This window comes from Callorhinus ursinus, unplaced genomic scaffold (genome assembly GCF_003265705.2).
Source record: "Callorhinus ursinus isolate GAN/ISIS: 27379988/994484 unplaced genomic scaffold, GSC_fseal_2.0 scaffold9, whole genome shotgun sequence".
In the NCBI taxonomy this organism is placed as follows: domain Eukaryota; kingdom Metazoa; phylum Chordata; class Mammalia; order Carnivora; family Otariidae; genus Callorhinus; species Callorhinus ursinus.
This window is the reverse complement of record NW_027397071.1, coordinates 7,806,118-7,822,582: the sequence shown is the minus strand read 5'-3', so window position 1 is coordinate 7,822,582 and position 16,465 is coordinate 7,806,118. Positions and strand designations below refer to the sequence as shown.

The 16,465-nt window shown below is 36.3% G+C and overlaps 1 protein-coding gene across 7 annotated transcripts in view; it reads left to right on the top strand.

The window, feature by feature from the left end:
- Positions 1 to 16,465, top strand: part of RAP1A (RAP1A, member of RAS oncogene family) — a 75,026-nt gene that overhangs the window by 50,763 nt on the left and 7,798 nt on the right. For 3 of the 7 annotated variants that reach the window (XM_073896141.1, XM_073896144.1, XM_073896143.1), the window contains 5 exons: positions 3,995 to 4,078; positions 8,449 to 8,517; positions 10,506 to 10,562; positions 13,046 to 13,186; positions 15,001 to 15,144. In XM_073896141.1, the coding sequence (XP_073752242.1) occupies positions 4,022 to 4,078; positions 8,449 to 8,517; positions 10,506 to 10,562; positions 13,046 to 13,186; positions 15,001 to 15,144 (468 nt within the window). In that variant the 5' untranslated portion in view covers positions 3,995 to 4,021. The remainder of the gene's footprint in view (positions 1 to 3,994; positions 4,079 to 8,448; positions 8,518 to 10,505; positions 10,563 to 13,045; positions 13,187 to 15,000; positions 15,145 to 16,465) is intronic. The other 4 variants (XM_073896147.1, XM_073896145.1, XM_073896146.1 and 1 more) reach the window with 2 other exon arrangements.

Here is a 16,465-nt window from a genome sequence, read left to right as displayed (position 1 = left end):
TAAATCTTACTGGGCTTAAAGCAACATTAATCATTTATTGTCAGTTTCTGTGGATCAGGGGTTGGGAGTGGCTTGACTGTAAGGTTCTGGCTCATGGTCTCATAAGATTGCAATCCTCTAAATTAAGGCTTGACTAGAACTGCAAGATACCCTTCTGAAGGGGGCTCACTCACATGTTTGGTAAAGTGTGCTGTTGGTAGGAGTCCTCAGTTCCTCTCCAGTTGGGCCTCTCTGAAGGGCTGCTGATTAAATGTCCTCATGACCTGAAGAGTGGCTTCTCTTAGAGAGAATGATCCCAGAGACCAGGGTATAAGCTGCAGTGCCTTTTAAAGGAGGTCACATATGGTCACTTATTCTATTGGTCACACAACCAATCTTAGGAAGAAACTATACAAGGATATGAAAACTGAGAGTGAACAGTACAGGTTATGAATACCAGGAGGCCAGGATCCTTGGGGGGTTATCTTGAAGGATGGGTATGACAGTCCCTCGATCAAAAATGAACTGAAAATATATATGTGGTTTTATTTCTGGATTTAATTTGGTGCCACTGATCTGTTTGTCTTTATGACAGTAACAATGTCTTTATTACTGTAGTTTTATATTATGTCTTAAAATCAGGTTAGTGTAACACTTTTTTTTCTTTTTCAGAACTGCTAACTATACTAAGTTACTTGCATTTTCAAAAAAAAATGTTAAAGTTATCTTGTCAATTTTAACAAAAAAGAAACCCGCTGATTGGGATTGCATTCAATCTGTAGACCCAGCTTGGAGAGAATTGACATCTTAACAATAATATGGACATATCTTAATAAAATATGGCACATCTCTCTAATTACTATGTCCTAAATTTCTCCGAGCCATGTTTTGTAGTTTCAATATATAAGCCTTGCACATATTCTGTTAAATTCATCTTTTAAGTATTTTATTTCTTATTAGATACTATGGTAAATGGTATTTTTTAAATGACATTTTTCAGTTCTTTAAGAATATATACAAATATAATAGTTACTATTTTTTTTGTATCAATCTCTTATCCTGAAATCTTGCTAAATTCACCTGTAAGTCTGGTAGCTCTTTTTGTGTATTATGTACATATGGGATCATGTTATCTGTGAATAAAGACAATTTTACTTCTTTCTTTTGCATAGGCTAGACCCTACTATATCTAGCTTAGAACAGTGTTGAATAGAAGTGGAAAGAGCAGACATATTAGTGGGAAGAAAAAGAAAAACTGCATAATACCAATAGATGCAGAAAAAGTATTTGGAAAAAATCCAACATCCATTCCTGAGAATCCATGTAAATGTAAACTCTTAAGAATATAAAAGTGTATAAAGAAGATGTGAAACCAAAAAGTTTGAGTTTGATTAGAGTAACCAAAATGTTAACTGCTTGGAGGAGGTAGGGATTCATAATCTAGGGTCCCCAACACTTGTATAGAAAAAAAAAAAATCTTTATTTTTCCTTAACCTCTAGTATCTGTTTCTCTTTTGAGTGCAGGCAACAAACCACAGTAGTGATATTAGCAGCAACTGTTGCTTTGTCACCAACAAATACTACTTTTAACTTTCCTTGTATCTTTAAAGTTTGTTTCTTGAAGACAACATGGTTAGGTCTTGCTTTCTTATCTTGACTTTGAATTGGAATTTTGGAATATTGGAATAGATGATTTACATTTAATGTAATGGTGTGGTTGCCTTTTAATTCTGCTCTCCTGCTGTTTGCTTTATATTTTTCACATCTTTTCTTTGTTCTTTTTTGCTTTTTTGTATTTTTTCTGTTTTTTGGATGAATCAGTTTGTTTTCATTGGCTGCTCTGGGTTTTACAGTATGTATCTTTAACATATGACAGTTTATCTTCAAATAATACTATACTACTACAAATACACTGTAAGAACCTTGAACAATATACTTCCAGTCCCCTTCCTTTTTTTGTGCTATTATTGTGGTATTATTGTACTATTACTTCTGTGTGTGTTGTAAAACCTTGTAGTACATTGTTATTTAGTTTTGCTTTAAGTGGTCAAAAAGGTCTTGTAGATTTACTCTCATTCACCATTTTTGGTACTTTTTATTCCTTTTGTAATCTTCATTCCTTTATATAGATCCAAATTTCTGTCTGTTACCGTTTTCTTCTACCCGAAGAACTTCCTTTGCTTTTTTTTAAATGGTACTGGTAAAATTTTTTTCCCCAGCTTTTCCTTCTTCCTTCTCTCTTTCCTTCTTTTGTTTCCTTTCATTTCCTTTTCCTTCCTTCCTTCCTTCCTGAAAAAAAAAAAAACTTTCACTTTCATTTTGGAAGGATAGATTCATTGTATTTAGCATTCTAGATTGGCCATTTTTTTCTTTAAGCATTTTATTTTATTTTTTTAAAGATTTCATTTATTTGAGAGAGAGCACAGGGGGCGGGGGTGAGCAGAGGGAAAGGGAGAAGCAGACTCCACACTGAGCACAGAGCCTGACACAGGGCTCGATCTTAGGACCCTGAGATCATGACCTGAGCAGAAACCAGGAGCCTGATGCTTAACCGACTGAGCTACCCAGGCACCCCTTCTTTAAGCATTTTATTTTTATTTTATTTTTTTTAAACTTTTTTTTTTTTTTTTTATTCGTGAGAGACAGAGAGAGAGAGAGACAGAGAGGCAGAGGGAGAAGCAGGCTCCCAAGGAGCAGGGAGCCCAATGCAGGACTCGATCCCAGGACCCTGGGACCATGACCTGAGCCGAAGGCAGACACTTAACCATCTGAGCCACCCAGGTGCCCTTCTTGAAGCATTTTAAAGATGTTCCTTTTTCTTCTGTCTTGCATATCTTCTCAAGAAGTCAATGAATCTTCTGGGATTTCAAGTGAATTGCCTGTTTTTCAACAAGGGGAACTTTCCTGACCAAAACTCCCAATATTTCTCAGCACCCTGGAATTGTTCAGCTTATAGATCCATATTTATTCTTTGCCTTTACCTCATGGAGTTTCATCCTGCATGCTCTGCTTAATGTTTGGTCAGAGACTCAAGTGAAGCCCTGTGCAGATTTCTGGAATTTTCTGTGCTTAACTCCCTCTTCTCTGATACACATTCTGGTCTCTGCTTGAGTTCTTCCTCTGTGTACCACAGTCTGAAAAGTGCCTCCAAGCAGAAAGCCAAGGCAGGTGTAGGCCTCACTTCATTTTGTCACGTCACTCAGAGATCGTAATCCTATACTGCTTATTGTCACATGTCTGAAAACAGTTGTTTCACGTATTTTATCTGGCTTTGGTTTTTACTGTGGGATAGAAAGTCCATTCGTACTTATTCCATCATGGCCATTAGAAATTCTTTCCTGCCTTTTTACCTCTTAAGATAACTGGAGATAAAAAAAAAAAAATAAAGTTTATATTTCTTTTTTTTTATTCTTTCTAGCAATTTGGGCCTTATGGAGTATATTGCTAATACCTATGTATAGAGTTTTAACAATTTCATTAATACTATCCCTTTCGTATCCTAATAATTTTCAAGGTAACATTTTACGTGGTTCAGCTATGATAGAATAATGATCAAAATAGTATATAATTACCATGATATTTTAAGCAAATAAAATAGCATATACTTTAATGCTAATGAGTGAATTTTTCAAAAAAGTGTGTTAGTCGTTTAAACAATAGCTTTATAAAGAATTAGGTTCGTGATTGTAGTTACAAGACAACTACTAGTTTTAATCACCTTATTTTCTGGTCAGTCACTTATAAGTAACAGTTACTTACAAGTAACATGAATAGGCTCTAATGGTGATTGATGCCTAGTCAAAGATGATCTTTAATGAATTAAAGTGCCTGGCAGTAGTCCTATAAATTTAGCTTAGAATCTGCACACATCTACTGTGTGCCTGTCTTCCTCTTAATAGTCTTAAAGGAAAAAGCAAACAAAAAACAGAATACCATATATTTCATGTAACAGTTGCACATTCTTGGCTATTCTTAGCATGTTTATTAATCTTTAGGTTTTTGTTTTTTTCCCCAGATTGTCAGTATTTAAACAGACCACATCATGCGTGAGTACAAGCTAGTGGTCCTTGGTTCAGGAGGCGTGGGGAAGTCCGCTCTGGTAAGTTAGCCACCTAACTAACTTAATTAGTATAGTACAAGAAGAACATTGATATTTGCTTGCCTTAGACATTTAGTCATCAGTGAGAAAAGGTGGCAGTATTTTTTATATGCTTAGTGTCTGGCCTACAGGGGACAGAGATTCATTCAGTAACCACACACGTGTACCGTGTGTACAATGGTGGCTCATTCATTCTTTCACTTAGCAAAATAGTTACTGGCTGCCTACCATGTTCTAAGCACTCTGTGATTGTGATTCAAAGAGGAATAAGATTGTTCTCATTTTTTAAGGAACTTACATTCCAGGTGAGGAGGACTGATTATTTCAGATACTAGTAGATAAGTCCTACCCTGCTCCCACCCCAGACTTAAGTGAAATGAAGTTAGTTTTTGTTTATTTAGTAAATATTTATTGAACTTCTACACTGTCAACTCTAGGGTTACAGCCTAGAGTGAACAAAAACAGCCATAGTCCCTTAGAGCTTACCATATAGTGAAGGAGATACAATAATTACAAAGTTAAATGAAGAACTGCCTCATTATAATTGTGAGAGAGATACTTTGAAAGAAAAGTACAGACTGTTAAGAGAGACCCTTATGACAAATGAACCTCAATTAGCATTCGAACAACTGAGAACAGGTCACAATTGCCAAGGCAGGAGTGAACTGGAAGGAAAGTAGAAGGAATGAAGTGAGAGGCAGGGACCACGTCATGACTTGAAGACCATATAACAACTTGAAACTTACTCCTAATGACAGTGAGAAGCCATTGAAAGTGTTTTTTTCGGGGGTGGGAGGGGTGTTGACAGAATTGGATATATGTTTTAAACAGAATACCTTGTTCTGTGTGGAGTAATTTAGAAGAGAAGCCGAGTGGACATGGGAGACCAGTTGGGAGTTAACGCTGAACCTGATTGTTTGTGGAACCTTATACTGGGGCTGTGCCAGCGAAGAAGAGAAAAGTAGATGTTTTGAGAATTAAATAACTTGGTGCTGGAGTGATGTGAGGACTAGGAGAGAAGGAGCTGTTGAGGATGATTCCCAAATTTCTAGTTGTTGAGCTACTAATTTTATGGATGGATCATTTAAGTAAAAGGGAAACACTGGAGAATGAGTAGATCTGAGAGTAAAAATCAAGAGTCATGTCAAATTTGGTTATGTGAGATGTTAAAGTAAATACATCAAATAAGTAATTGGATCCTCAAGATAATAAGCTTAAGAGAGACTTGTGATATGATTTGGGGCGCCATGAATATATCAGCGGTATTTAATTTCATGAGAATTATGTTACTTTTAAATTAGTACCTGTAAGTTAGTACCTCTGTGGTGAATGAGAATATCTGTCATTTTAGATGCATATATTCGGGGTACCTGGCTGGCTCAGTCAGAAGAGCATGCGACTCTTGATCTTGGGATCGTGAGTTGAGTCCCACATTGGGTATAAAGATTACTTAAAAAAAAAAAAAACTTTAAAAATAAATATAAATGCATATAACTTTCAATTCAGCAAGTCTCTTGAAATTTCACATATAAGTTCATATATACAAAATAACATGGTCAAGGATATCAATTGCAACATTCCATACAGTGGTAAGAGTTTGGAAACAACCTAAATGTCTACCAGTAGGGGTTGGTTGAAAGTAAGTTTTTCAGTATACATTTTGAGTAGAATAATATATAACTATTAAAAAGAATGTAACAGCTCTGTATATACTGATATATAGTGATATCTAAGATGTATTATTTAGGGGGAAAAAAGGTACCAAACAGTGTAGACTATCATTTGATAAGAAAAAAAAGGAGGCTAAGGGGGAAGATAGTATAAAATGTAGAGACTATCTCTGCAAGGTTAAATAAACTACAGATAACATACTGGTTACTTGGGGGTGGAAATGGATAATTGGGAACAAAGGTGATAGGTAGAGTTGGTTACCACTGCATACTCTTTTTTGTCTTTTGTATTTTGTCCTATGTCCATGGGATTACCTTTTCAAAAATAAATAAAATAATTGAAAATGAAAATCCATAGGAATAAGTGAGATTGTCTAGGAAGAGACTAGAGAAAGAAGAATTCAGGACTGAGCTCTGAGTACCTCTCAACCTTTAAAGAGTAGGTAGGATTGAAGAATCCAGCATAGAAGAGTATATCTTATACTTGAATGTAAGGAAAGCCGCTTTACTTTGAAGTCAAGTAAAGGAGAGGTAAGAGATGATACAGAAACATGGAGGTAGCTGGACTTGGTAAAGGCAAGCTTCAGTAAGGTGATAGTGCCATAACCATGCTGGGGTGGGTTAAAGAGTAAATGAGTGCTGAAGAAACAGAACCATGATTGTAGACAGGTAAAGTTTGATTATGAGAGGGAACAGAGAGGGGAGGTGAAGCTGGAGGAGTTGTGGAGTTAAGGGAAGTTTTTATTTCTGGGTGGGAGAGGGTAGAGCAAACGGTTTGTGTGCTGGAGGCAGTAATCCTGTGGAAAGGACAATGATGACATAGGAGAGGAAGGGAATAATTGTTACAGGGGTCAAAAGTTCAAGAAATAACAGAAGTAAAATTAATGAATCATTGAAGTAGTAATTAGTTTATTGTGCACACACCAAAAAGACAGTTTGCAAACCGGGAACGTTCAAAACCAGAACAAGGAATGAGGCTCAGGGGTGTATTGTTATAAAGCAGCTTATAGAGTGAGAAAGCAGTGACTTTATTCTTCAGTGACTGGTTATAGTGTTAGAATTTTCTTTAAACGATAGAGAATTGATTAGTGGTTACCTCAAATCAACCTTGGGAAACTGTAAGTTTTGCTTTTGATTTCCAGAGGCATAAGCAAGAAATGACCACCAGGTCAATTTAGCTTTGCTAAATAGACTAAATTAAGCTTTGGTTTACATGACTAAACTGGTTTTATCTGCTCAGGGAATTTTCAGGCTGGTCTCTGTTTTAGATTCTAACACAGAAAGGACAGTAGGTAAGGAAGGAAGAGGAGGCTCCAGCAGGAAAACTGAAGGTGTAAAAGTCGGTATGAATGAGTAAGATGTCCCTGAGAACTGAGGAGATGAGATTCAGAGAAATAATGAAAGCTTGCTTTAGGAAGAAGGAAGTGAAAAATGGGAGATTGTTTTTCATTTTTGCAAGTCTCTAACAACCGCTTAGAGAAAGCACTTGGGTTCTCATACCTGCTTCTGCGTCTAGTATCTAGCTGTAGCATGTTATATACCCTTTGGAAAACCCTGTACATTTATGAGAGAAAGCAAGTATGTCATGCTATTATGAGGACAATAGGTTTTTTCCTAAACATCTGCTCTGGACCACATTTTGAGAACCTCTGTTCTAGTATAAAGCATATTAGGAAGTTTTCCGTGTTTGACTTCTGTGTAGTGCTAAGAAGATGAGGTGATTAAATCCTTGATAAAAATAATGATTAAAGTTTTTGGTGTAATTATATCCTGAGTCTCCTTTGAAGAACAGGAGCTTAGAGGAAGAAGGGTGAAGTTTACTATATTCCAGCTAATGTGTTTAGCTCAAGCTTAAAATCGTGCATAATTTAAGTGTAGGTGACCTCGGGCCACATTCTTACCCTTCCTTGCTTTTAGGTGACAGTGTGCCAGACCTTGTTTCAAAACTGTCCAGGCAATATTTCACAACCATCTTCCGTACTTCTTTTTATTTACCAAATGATAAATTACCTAGTTTCAAGTTTGTATTTATAGAAATCTTAGAGAAAGAAGTACATAACCTGAAAAAGATGAGTAGGCATGAGTTTCCAATGAAAAAAGTAAGGCTTTGGAATCAGAAAGGTTGTATATTTGAATCTCAGCTGGCAAATGGGAAAAATAACTACTTCTAGGGAGAACATGAAACTTGAATGTGACTGTAAATTTAGTAAATTCGGTACTTTCTAATTTCCTTTTCTCTTTGCCCCCACAATTAGGCTGTTTAAAGATTTTCAAAGATTTAGAACCTTTTGTTTATTCCTTTAAGAGCATGAAATAAAAGTTCCTATAGATGCGTAAAGAGGTATTTGGAGTTTCAATACTGATAAATTTTCATTTTTTCATTCATTTGGATCTGTGTCCTTATTTGTGTCTTCATTGTATTTTGAAACTTAAGAAAATATAGTAATTATTTCACAGGGGGAGTTGGCTGCAGCATTGTTGACAGCTTTTTAACATGACCGCCTCCTTTCTCAATGTGCTCTCTTAGTTGTGGGTGTATCCCTGTATTGAAAAATAACGAGACCGTACGTCTGCATGTTTACCCAAAATTTTCACATAATTTCATTTAGTCTTTATCACTTCTGAGGGTGTAAGTAGCATTCTAGAAGAGTTGATTTTTCTGTGAAGTTCTTAACTTTTCTCTGCTTTTTTTTTTTCTAGACAGTTCAGTTTGTTCAGGGAATTTTTGTTGAAAAATATGACCCAACGATAGAAGATTCATACAGAAAGGTAAAATGTGAAACTTGTGTACACATGCTCACCAGTAGTTCCTTAGGACTTTAAAACTTGACCCATAGAATTGCTCTTTAAAAATACATTTTGAGACGTGATACAAATGTTTCATACCTGTGTTTACAAATTTCACGAGGACAGACTATTTCTCATTAAATACTACTTAGCTACAGAGAGCCCTGTACTCTGTGACTGATTAGTAGTCTGTTCTTTAGTGTACACATTTTCCTGGCAGAGGGGTTTTTTTTTTTAATTTAGAAAAATTGCATATAAATAGGTACATTTTTGACAACTCTTTTTGTGAAGTAAAATTAAGATCGCTTTTATTCTCAAAGTTATCCTGTGACCAAAAGTTTTTATTTTTGTTTAGTTTTAGAATAACTTTAAGGGATTTCATCTTTAGACTATAAGAAATTAGATACTGGATTCTGTATGATACTATAATGGTAGATACATGTCATTACACATTTTCCCAACCCATAGAGTGTACACCACCAAGAGTAAACCCGTAATGTACACTGTGGAGTTTGCATGATAATGATGTCTCTACGTAGGTTCATCAGGTCTAACAAATGTGCCACTCCGGTGTGGAAGGCTGATGGTAGGAGAGGCTAGTGGGAAGCAGGAGAAGGGTATACGGAAACACTGTACTTTCTGCTCAATTTTATTGCGACCCTAATGCTAAAGTTCTGAAACATAAAGATTATTCAAAAGAAAAAATTTCAGTAGTCTTGACAAAATACTATTTTATTTCATTATAAGACTGACATTATGAGGAATTTTCATGATTTTATTTCCCAAGTACATTAAGGGGGGAGGAAGAGGATTAAACCTACCTTTCAACAAATAGGAAAGAATTACTTTGTTAAATGTTGTAGAATTTACCTTTAATAGTGTTACAAGTTTTGTTAAATTATGTAAGCTCATCCAGCCATACTGGCAGAGCAGTTTCGTTATCTGCAAATTGGAAATAAAGTTGTGTTCCAGGTACATTGAGAAACTACAGACCTAATTCATTATTCCCTGAGCATGCCCACTTACTGATTGTGCAGATTACTACAGCAGTCCTGTAAGTGGTGTGACAGTGAGTTTGTAGGTCCATCAGTGGTGCATCTCAGCAATCCCTGATCTGACGCAGAAGAATTTAAAATAGGCCTTATGTTTAATACACTTATTTTTAGAAGACAGTGTTGCCGTACTAAAATTGCTCCCAAACAAGTTGCTGGCTAAAGCTGTAACTACAAACAGATCTGTACCTAGAATGTTGAAGATTGGACTTTTCTTAATCACTTCTTTATTAAAAATTTTCCACACAGTTGATAGTTGATACTTCTTTTAGGGCAACCTTCTCTTACTTTATAAAACACTGGGGAAATACAATTCAGTATATACAATTTCACCTTATGCACATAGCTTTTCCAAAGACATACCTTTTCCTTAAAGCCTTGAGGACTGTATGAGCTTAGTATTACTCATTTTAGCACCTCTGCTTTCCCCTTATCTCTTAAAATTTTCCTATATTAAATTTGGGGCATATTTTAGTAAAATTTTCTTTAAAATCTTGTCTGCATTTTGAGCTATTTAATACTTTTGTGCTTTGTTTCCTTTGAAGATAATACAGATATACATATTTTTATACATTTTTATTTCTGTTAGAACTATACCTGTTTGTTGCAGTTTTTCTTAAATTGGAGACTGTGACCATTACCTTCTAATAATAGCAAAAATCATTGCTCAGTTTATAGTGGTCAGAAAATATCTAAACTCAGCATTAACAGTCCTGGCTTCTGTAGTATTAATAGAACATGCTTGAGATCTCCTGTTCTTTATTATAGTACCAAGTTAAGTCTCAGCTAATATAGCAAACTCCTAGAGAAAAGGCTTTGTAGTTGTTAATAGGTATTTGGAGTGAAGAGGTGGCAGGAAGACAGACTGACATTTTGATTTTGATATTACTCTTTCATTTTTCCTCCCTTCCCCAACAGCAAGTTGAAGTAGATTGCCAACAGTGTATGCTCGAAATCCTGGACACAGCGGGAACGGTAAGGATGTTTTCTCTTTTTCTGATAGATTTTAGTTAGTGAACAGGTTTTGTCATCTGAATAATTCCTCTGAGTAAAATTAATTATTCTGATTAAGAACAAATTATCTAAATGTAGGGCTTCTTAAATTTTCTTATATGCTTCCAACAACCTGTGATGTACTTCATGCCCACATACCACTCTTACGTTGTATGTCAGGTTCACCTACAGAATGTGTATGTTGGGTATCTTCTCCCTATATTGAGGTAAGGATTACCCTATTACTGCTTTTTTTAAAAAAGGTATTTTAAATCCAGAATTTTAGTTAAAATGGGTATTTCTCTGGGTTTATGTAAGACTTTGTCTCTTGGCACCATAGTCTTTAATTTTTATCAAAATTGTTTTTGCCTTTTATTAGTATTTTAACATATCAAGGGGCTGTTGACAAAAATCTTTAGGATTATTTTGAGCCTTATTTTTCTCATCTTTAAATGACTGCTGTGTGATGACATTAGTATATCATAGGGTGCTTGTAATGATCAAATGAGGTAATGATTATAAATCACTTGGCATAATGCCTGTTTTATAGTATGAGCTCCAAGTATTTGCTTTTATTTTCATTGCCTTCATTTGTCATCTCCTTTATAATTTTGTTATTAATTTCTGATGATTTCCTGTTATACTGCCATAAATGCACACCTTAAGTGATTTTTCTTTTTTTCTCCGTACATATAGACTTTACCTATTAGATTTCTCAGCTTTAGAATGGATGGTATTCTTAAATGTTATAAGTTGTTGAAAATTTAGCACAAATTTACCACATAATTTTAAAAATGATGAGAAAGTTTCATGTCATTGAGAAAAGCATATAAGTAGACTGGCGCAATTGTAGTGCTAATGATACTATATTTTTCCATTCTTTTGTGGGAAAATGGATCTTGATTCCAGTAGGAAGCTTGAGATCATTAGAACTACATCTTTCTTATATCTGCTGACTCAAAATATCTCCCTCTTTTGCCAATCCAACCTCCCCTAATTTCCTTAGCCTCTGAATCAGCAGTCATTCCCCTCTGTTCCCAGATACCCCAATAGTTAAAGAGCACTTTTCTACTTTTTTCTTTCATCACCTCCACAAGGGTGAAGGAGTTTTTTGTTCTTCCTCTTGTCCAAATTAAGGAAGTTCTTCCCTACTGTAGAGATCTTTCCTTTGTGCTCTTAAATATCTTGTCATTCTCCCATCCTAGTGCTCAGCGTACAGTGTCATAATTGCCTGTTTAGTTGTCTTTGTCCCCAGTGCCTTGCATAAAGCTTGGAAAGTAGTTGATGCTCATTAATCGTGTCCCAGATCACTCCTTACTCCTTGAAGAGTTTTGCTCACTCTCTTCATCACTGCTTCAGTCAGAACTCTTGGTGATTTTAGAATTCAAATAGAATCTATATGGATATTATAGATGATCCATTTCCTCGGCCTACCAGTTTATTGACCTCCATACTGCTTCAGCCATTCCCACCCATGGTCTTACCTAGACTATCTGATTACCAATAACTGTGATACCACCTTCATCTCATTTTCAAGCATGCTACTCTCTACCTCTTGTTTTTCCATCTCACTTCCTTTTATACCTTCAACTTCACTGGAACCTACGGTCCATTTATCCCACCATCTTTTGATTGTCCTCATATCCTAAACCTCTCTTCACATGGCTTCAAGTCCATGGCCTGTCATTCATGATCAGTCCTCTGCATGTATCCTCAACTCCCTTGGACTTTTCAGCAACCTCCAACTCGGTTGATCACTGTCCTCTGTAAAAATTTTATTCATTTGGCTTCCAGGAATCAACACTTGCTTGGTTTTCTCCCTCTCTCATTGGTTACTCCTAAGTCTCCTTTCCTGATTTGTCTTCATCTCCCCAATCCCTTAATGTTGGAGGGCCTCAGGATTCAGTACTCAGGCTTCTCTTTTCTAACAGCACTTTCTTGGAGGTCATCTTTAGTAGCATCAGAATAATTTAATTAGGATCTATATGTATAAAGGAATTATATACAGTTTTCTAAACCACACAGAAAGCATGATATTGCATGATAAGGTGGTTAAGATCTCCCTTCCTTTTTTTTTTTTTTTTTTTAGATTTTTATTTCTTTGAGAGAGAATGAGAGATAGAAAGCACGAGAGGGAAGAGGGTCAGAGGGAGAAGCAGACTCCCTGCTGAGCAGGGAGCCCGATGCGGGACTCGATCCTGGGACTCCAGGATCATGACCTGAGCCGAAGGCAGTCGCTTAACCAACTGAGCCACCCAGGCGCATTGTCATTGCTTCTAGTTGTATAAGTAGGGAACAAGAACATTTACCTCAGAGTTTCTAGAAACTGTGTAATAGGTCTTATATTTCCGGTCATGATCGCGTGGAAGAAAAAATTGAGTAGCTTACTTGTGATTATTCAGATGTAAATTGTTCCAGTATACATTCAAGAAATCATACTTATAATTGTACATTTTTTATTATAGGAGCAATTTACAGCGATGAGGGATTTGTATATGAAGAATGGCCAAGGGTTTGCACTAGTATATTCTATTACAGCTCAGTCCACGTTTAATGACTTACAGGACCTGAGGGAACAGATTTTACGGGTTAAGGACACAGAAGATGTAAGTATTTTTTCTATTTGTTTTAAAGATTGTATTTATTTGAGAGAGAGAAAGAGAGCACGAGCAGAGGGGGAGAGGCAGTGGGAGAGGGAAAAGCAGACTCCCTGCTGAGCAGGGAGTGGAGGTCTATCCCAGGACCCCGAGATCGTGACCTGAACTGAAGGCAGACGCTCAACTGACCGAGCCACCCAGGCACCCCTATTTTTCTCACTGTAAGACATACTGCTATCTCTCTGTGGCCAAAAAGTGTTTTTGTTTTTCTGTTAAGAGGATTTGGAGGGTATCTACCACAAACCTAAAGGTGTCTCTGTGATCAAAAAATTTTTACAACTTTCTGAATTTACCTACAAATTAATATGCTAAGATAGAGGGCATGTATGATAAAGTGCTCATTGTGCTGTGTGTTAATAAGTGCAGTAGGGAAGAGAGAAGAGTCAGAGTACTTGGGAGAAGTGGGACTCGAATTGAGCTTTGAAAGGTGGTAGTTATGTCAGAAACAGTGTTCAAAGAACATTAGTAAGAACCATAATGGTATGTTCCATTTCTAAAATTCTCTTGGTATAGTTTGTACTGAACAGTTTTTTTGCTTTGAGTTATGTTGAAGATTTTAATTAACTGGGCTTTTGTATTTTTTTCATTTTATTTTTGTTGCAGAATTCTTATTTGATGAATAACATCATTGCTGTTGTGCCTTTTTGCAAAGATGAAATGTATATTTTACATGTTTACCTCAGTTTTGAACTACAGAGAGTTCCTTTTCAGTTGTATAAATTGGGATATTAAATTTCATTTGTACCTTTCTTTCTGTTTTTGCGTGTTCTCTCTCATTATTAATGGGAACATATGCACCTGCTCAGGACCTTAACTTTGGGTAATACCGTAGGCGGAAGGGATTTCTACCATATGACTCATGATCAGCGTAACCTAATGAATAGTTCTCTTGCTTCCCATGAGTAATTTATCTAAGAGACTTCTGTTTTCATAGGCAGTTATATACAAATCACTGAATTCTGGTGATGTTAATCTCTTTATCTCATGTCATAACTAAAAAAGATGGACTTGTAGATGTCTAGTATGTTTCATCTAACTTGTGATAATTGCTTATTTTAGGTACAAGATCCACCATGTCCCTTAAATCCTTTCTTGTGTGTAGTGTGCATCACCTCACAAATGACTTTGTTCTGTGGACACCTTTTATCTAAGGATGTTATATAGTTTGTTAGCAACTTGTTTTATTGCAAGTAGGGGCAGCGTTTCTGGTATGGAGAAAAAGGGAAGGCATGGTTGCTTTGTGGCTGTATTTTGTGGGTTGTTGTTAAGCTGTTATTCCTTCTTAACATCTCACCTAAACTGGTCTTCAGATCTAATGTCAAACATAGAAGTAGAACCTGTTACTGTGTTGGTCTTGCCAACTACTTTTGGAATTTGTTGGACCTGTGAGATGAAGCACTTAAACCACAGTTAGGCCCAGTGAGTACATTCTTCTCTGCATTGCAGAAGGTTCCTTTTCCTTCAGATTTTTGTACTTGGAATTCAGCTATTAGTAGTAGTCCACATGAGAATTATGTGATTATATCCTTAAAATAATTTAGCAAATGAACGTAGTAGGATCTCTTCCATATTTTTTCTGTCTCTTCCCCCTCCGTCTACCTTCTTTCCCGCATTGTGCATACACAGAATTTTTTTAAGCACTTGGTGAAGCTTATAGTCCTAACTAATACATTTCAATTGGTGACAGACAGGTAGTTGCTTACTTAAAGGAGGCTAAGGAACAAATATGCTAGTGCTCATATTACGTTTTTTCCTTCCCACAGGTTCCAATGATTTTGGTTGGCAATAAATGTGACCTGGAAGATGAGAGAGTAGTTGGCAAAGAACAGGGTCAGAATTTAGCAAGACAGTGGTGTAACTGTGCCTTTTTAGAATCTTCTGCAAAGTCAAAGATCAACGTTAATGAGGTAACTACAGCTGCTAGGCAGCACAAACAAGTGCCTTTTTAGATACCTTTAAGTTAATAGCCAAAACCAAATTTTCTGAAGAAAAAATTTTGTTCTTCTAAGTGGTCTTGATTTTCAGTGTACAGAGAACAACACTAAGTAATTCCTAGAAATCATATTCCCTCACTTGCGTAAAATCACTTTGATGGCTGTGATGCAGACACTGATATTTACCTTATAGGCAAAGAGAAAGTTTAAGTTAAACAATGTGTTTCAAGTCCTGCTAAGCTTCTGAATGATATGCCAGAAGGTGGTGTGTGCACATGGTTCTGTCACCCTTGCATTGTAACAGTTACTATGCACATGTGTGTAAAGAGGTTGTAAAGTCAAGTAGGAAAATACAAAAATCAAAGTAGTTATTTAGCTTGTGAACCTGTGTTATACAGAAAGATAATACCTCATGGATACCATAGAATTTGGTGTTTTGAGTCATGCCTGCCTTTGGTTTCTGACTCAGATGGAGGAATCTGTGAGCATGGGCATGGAACTGGAATTCACCCGCTCTTTGAGACCTGGTGCAGCAGGTGCCCAAGGCTTTTTTTGTCTGTGACTTAAGCCTTCCACTATCCTGAGAACGTAGCTGCGACAGGAAATGCTTAATAAGCATGCCTGCTGCCTGGGTGTCAATCCAATACCCTCCTGGATGCCTGAAAGATCCGTGTACTTCACCTGCCGCCACCAACCGACCAAAACCTCAAGAGGTTCTCTTTGCTTTTGTTTGTTTTAAAATATTTAACGTAAGCTTTAAAAAAAAAAAAAAAAAAACACCAACCAGCCAACCAGAGTAGGCTTCTTTCCTTTCCCCGTAATGCAGAAGTCTTCACTTGACAGTTTGCATGTCATTTGTGGCGTCACAGGTAATGAATCAATTTAGCTCACTTATAACATAGGTGAGAGTTATGAGTGCCTTAGGTTATCAGCATCCTGTGTTTTTGTTTGCTATTCCTCTCTGGCCTTTGGGTCTGTAGGTCACTTTTCCTTGACTTAATATTATGGTTGTAGGTCACTTTTCCTTGACTTAATATTATGATCATGACTTTTAAAATGACTAAGTTACTTTAAACATCTGATAGGCAAAAAAATTAAGCTTGCTACAGATCCTCTGTTTTCAAATAACCAAGAATGTTAAAGCTTACTTCTTTAGATAAACCAATTTTTATAAGTACATAAAAAATTCATAAATTTCATTATTCAGCAAATATTTATTGCATGCCTGTGTGTCTAGTAGTATCTGGCACTTTATTCAGCAAATATTTATTGTGTGCCTCTGTGTCTGGCAGTG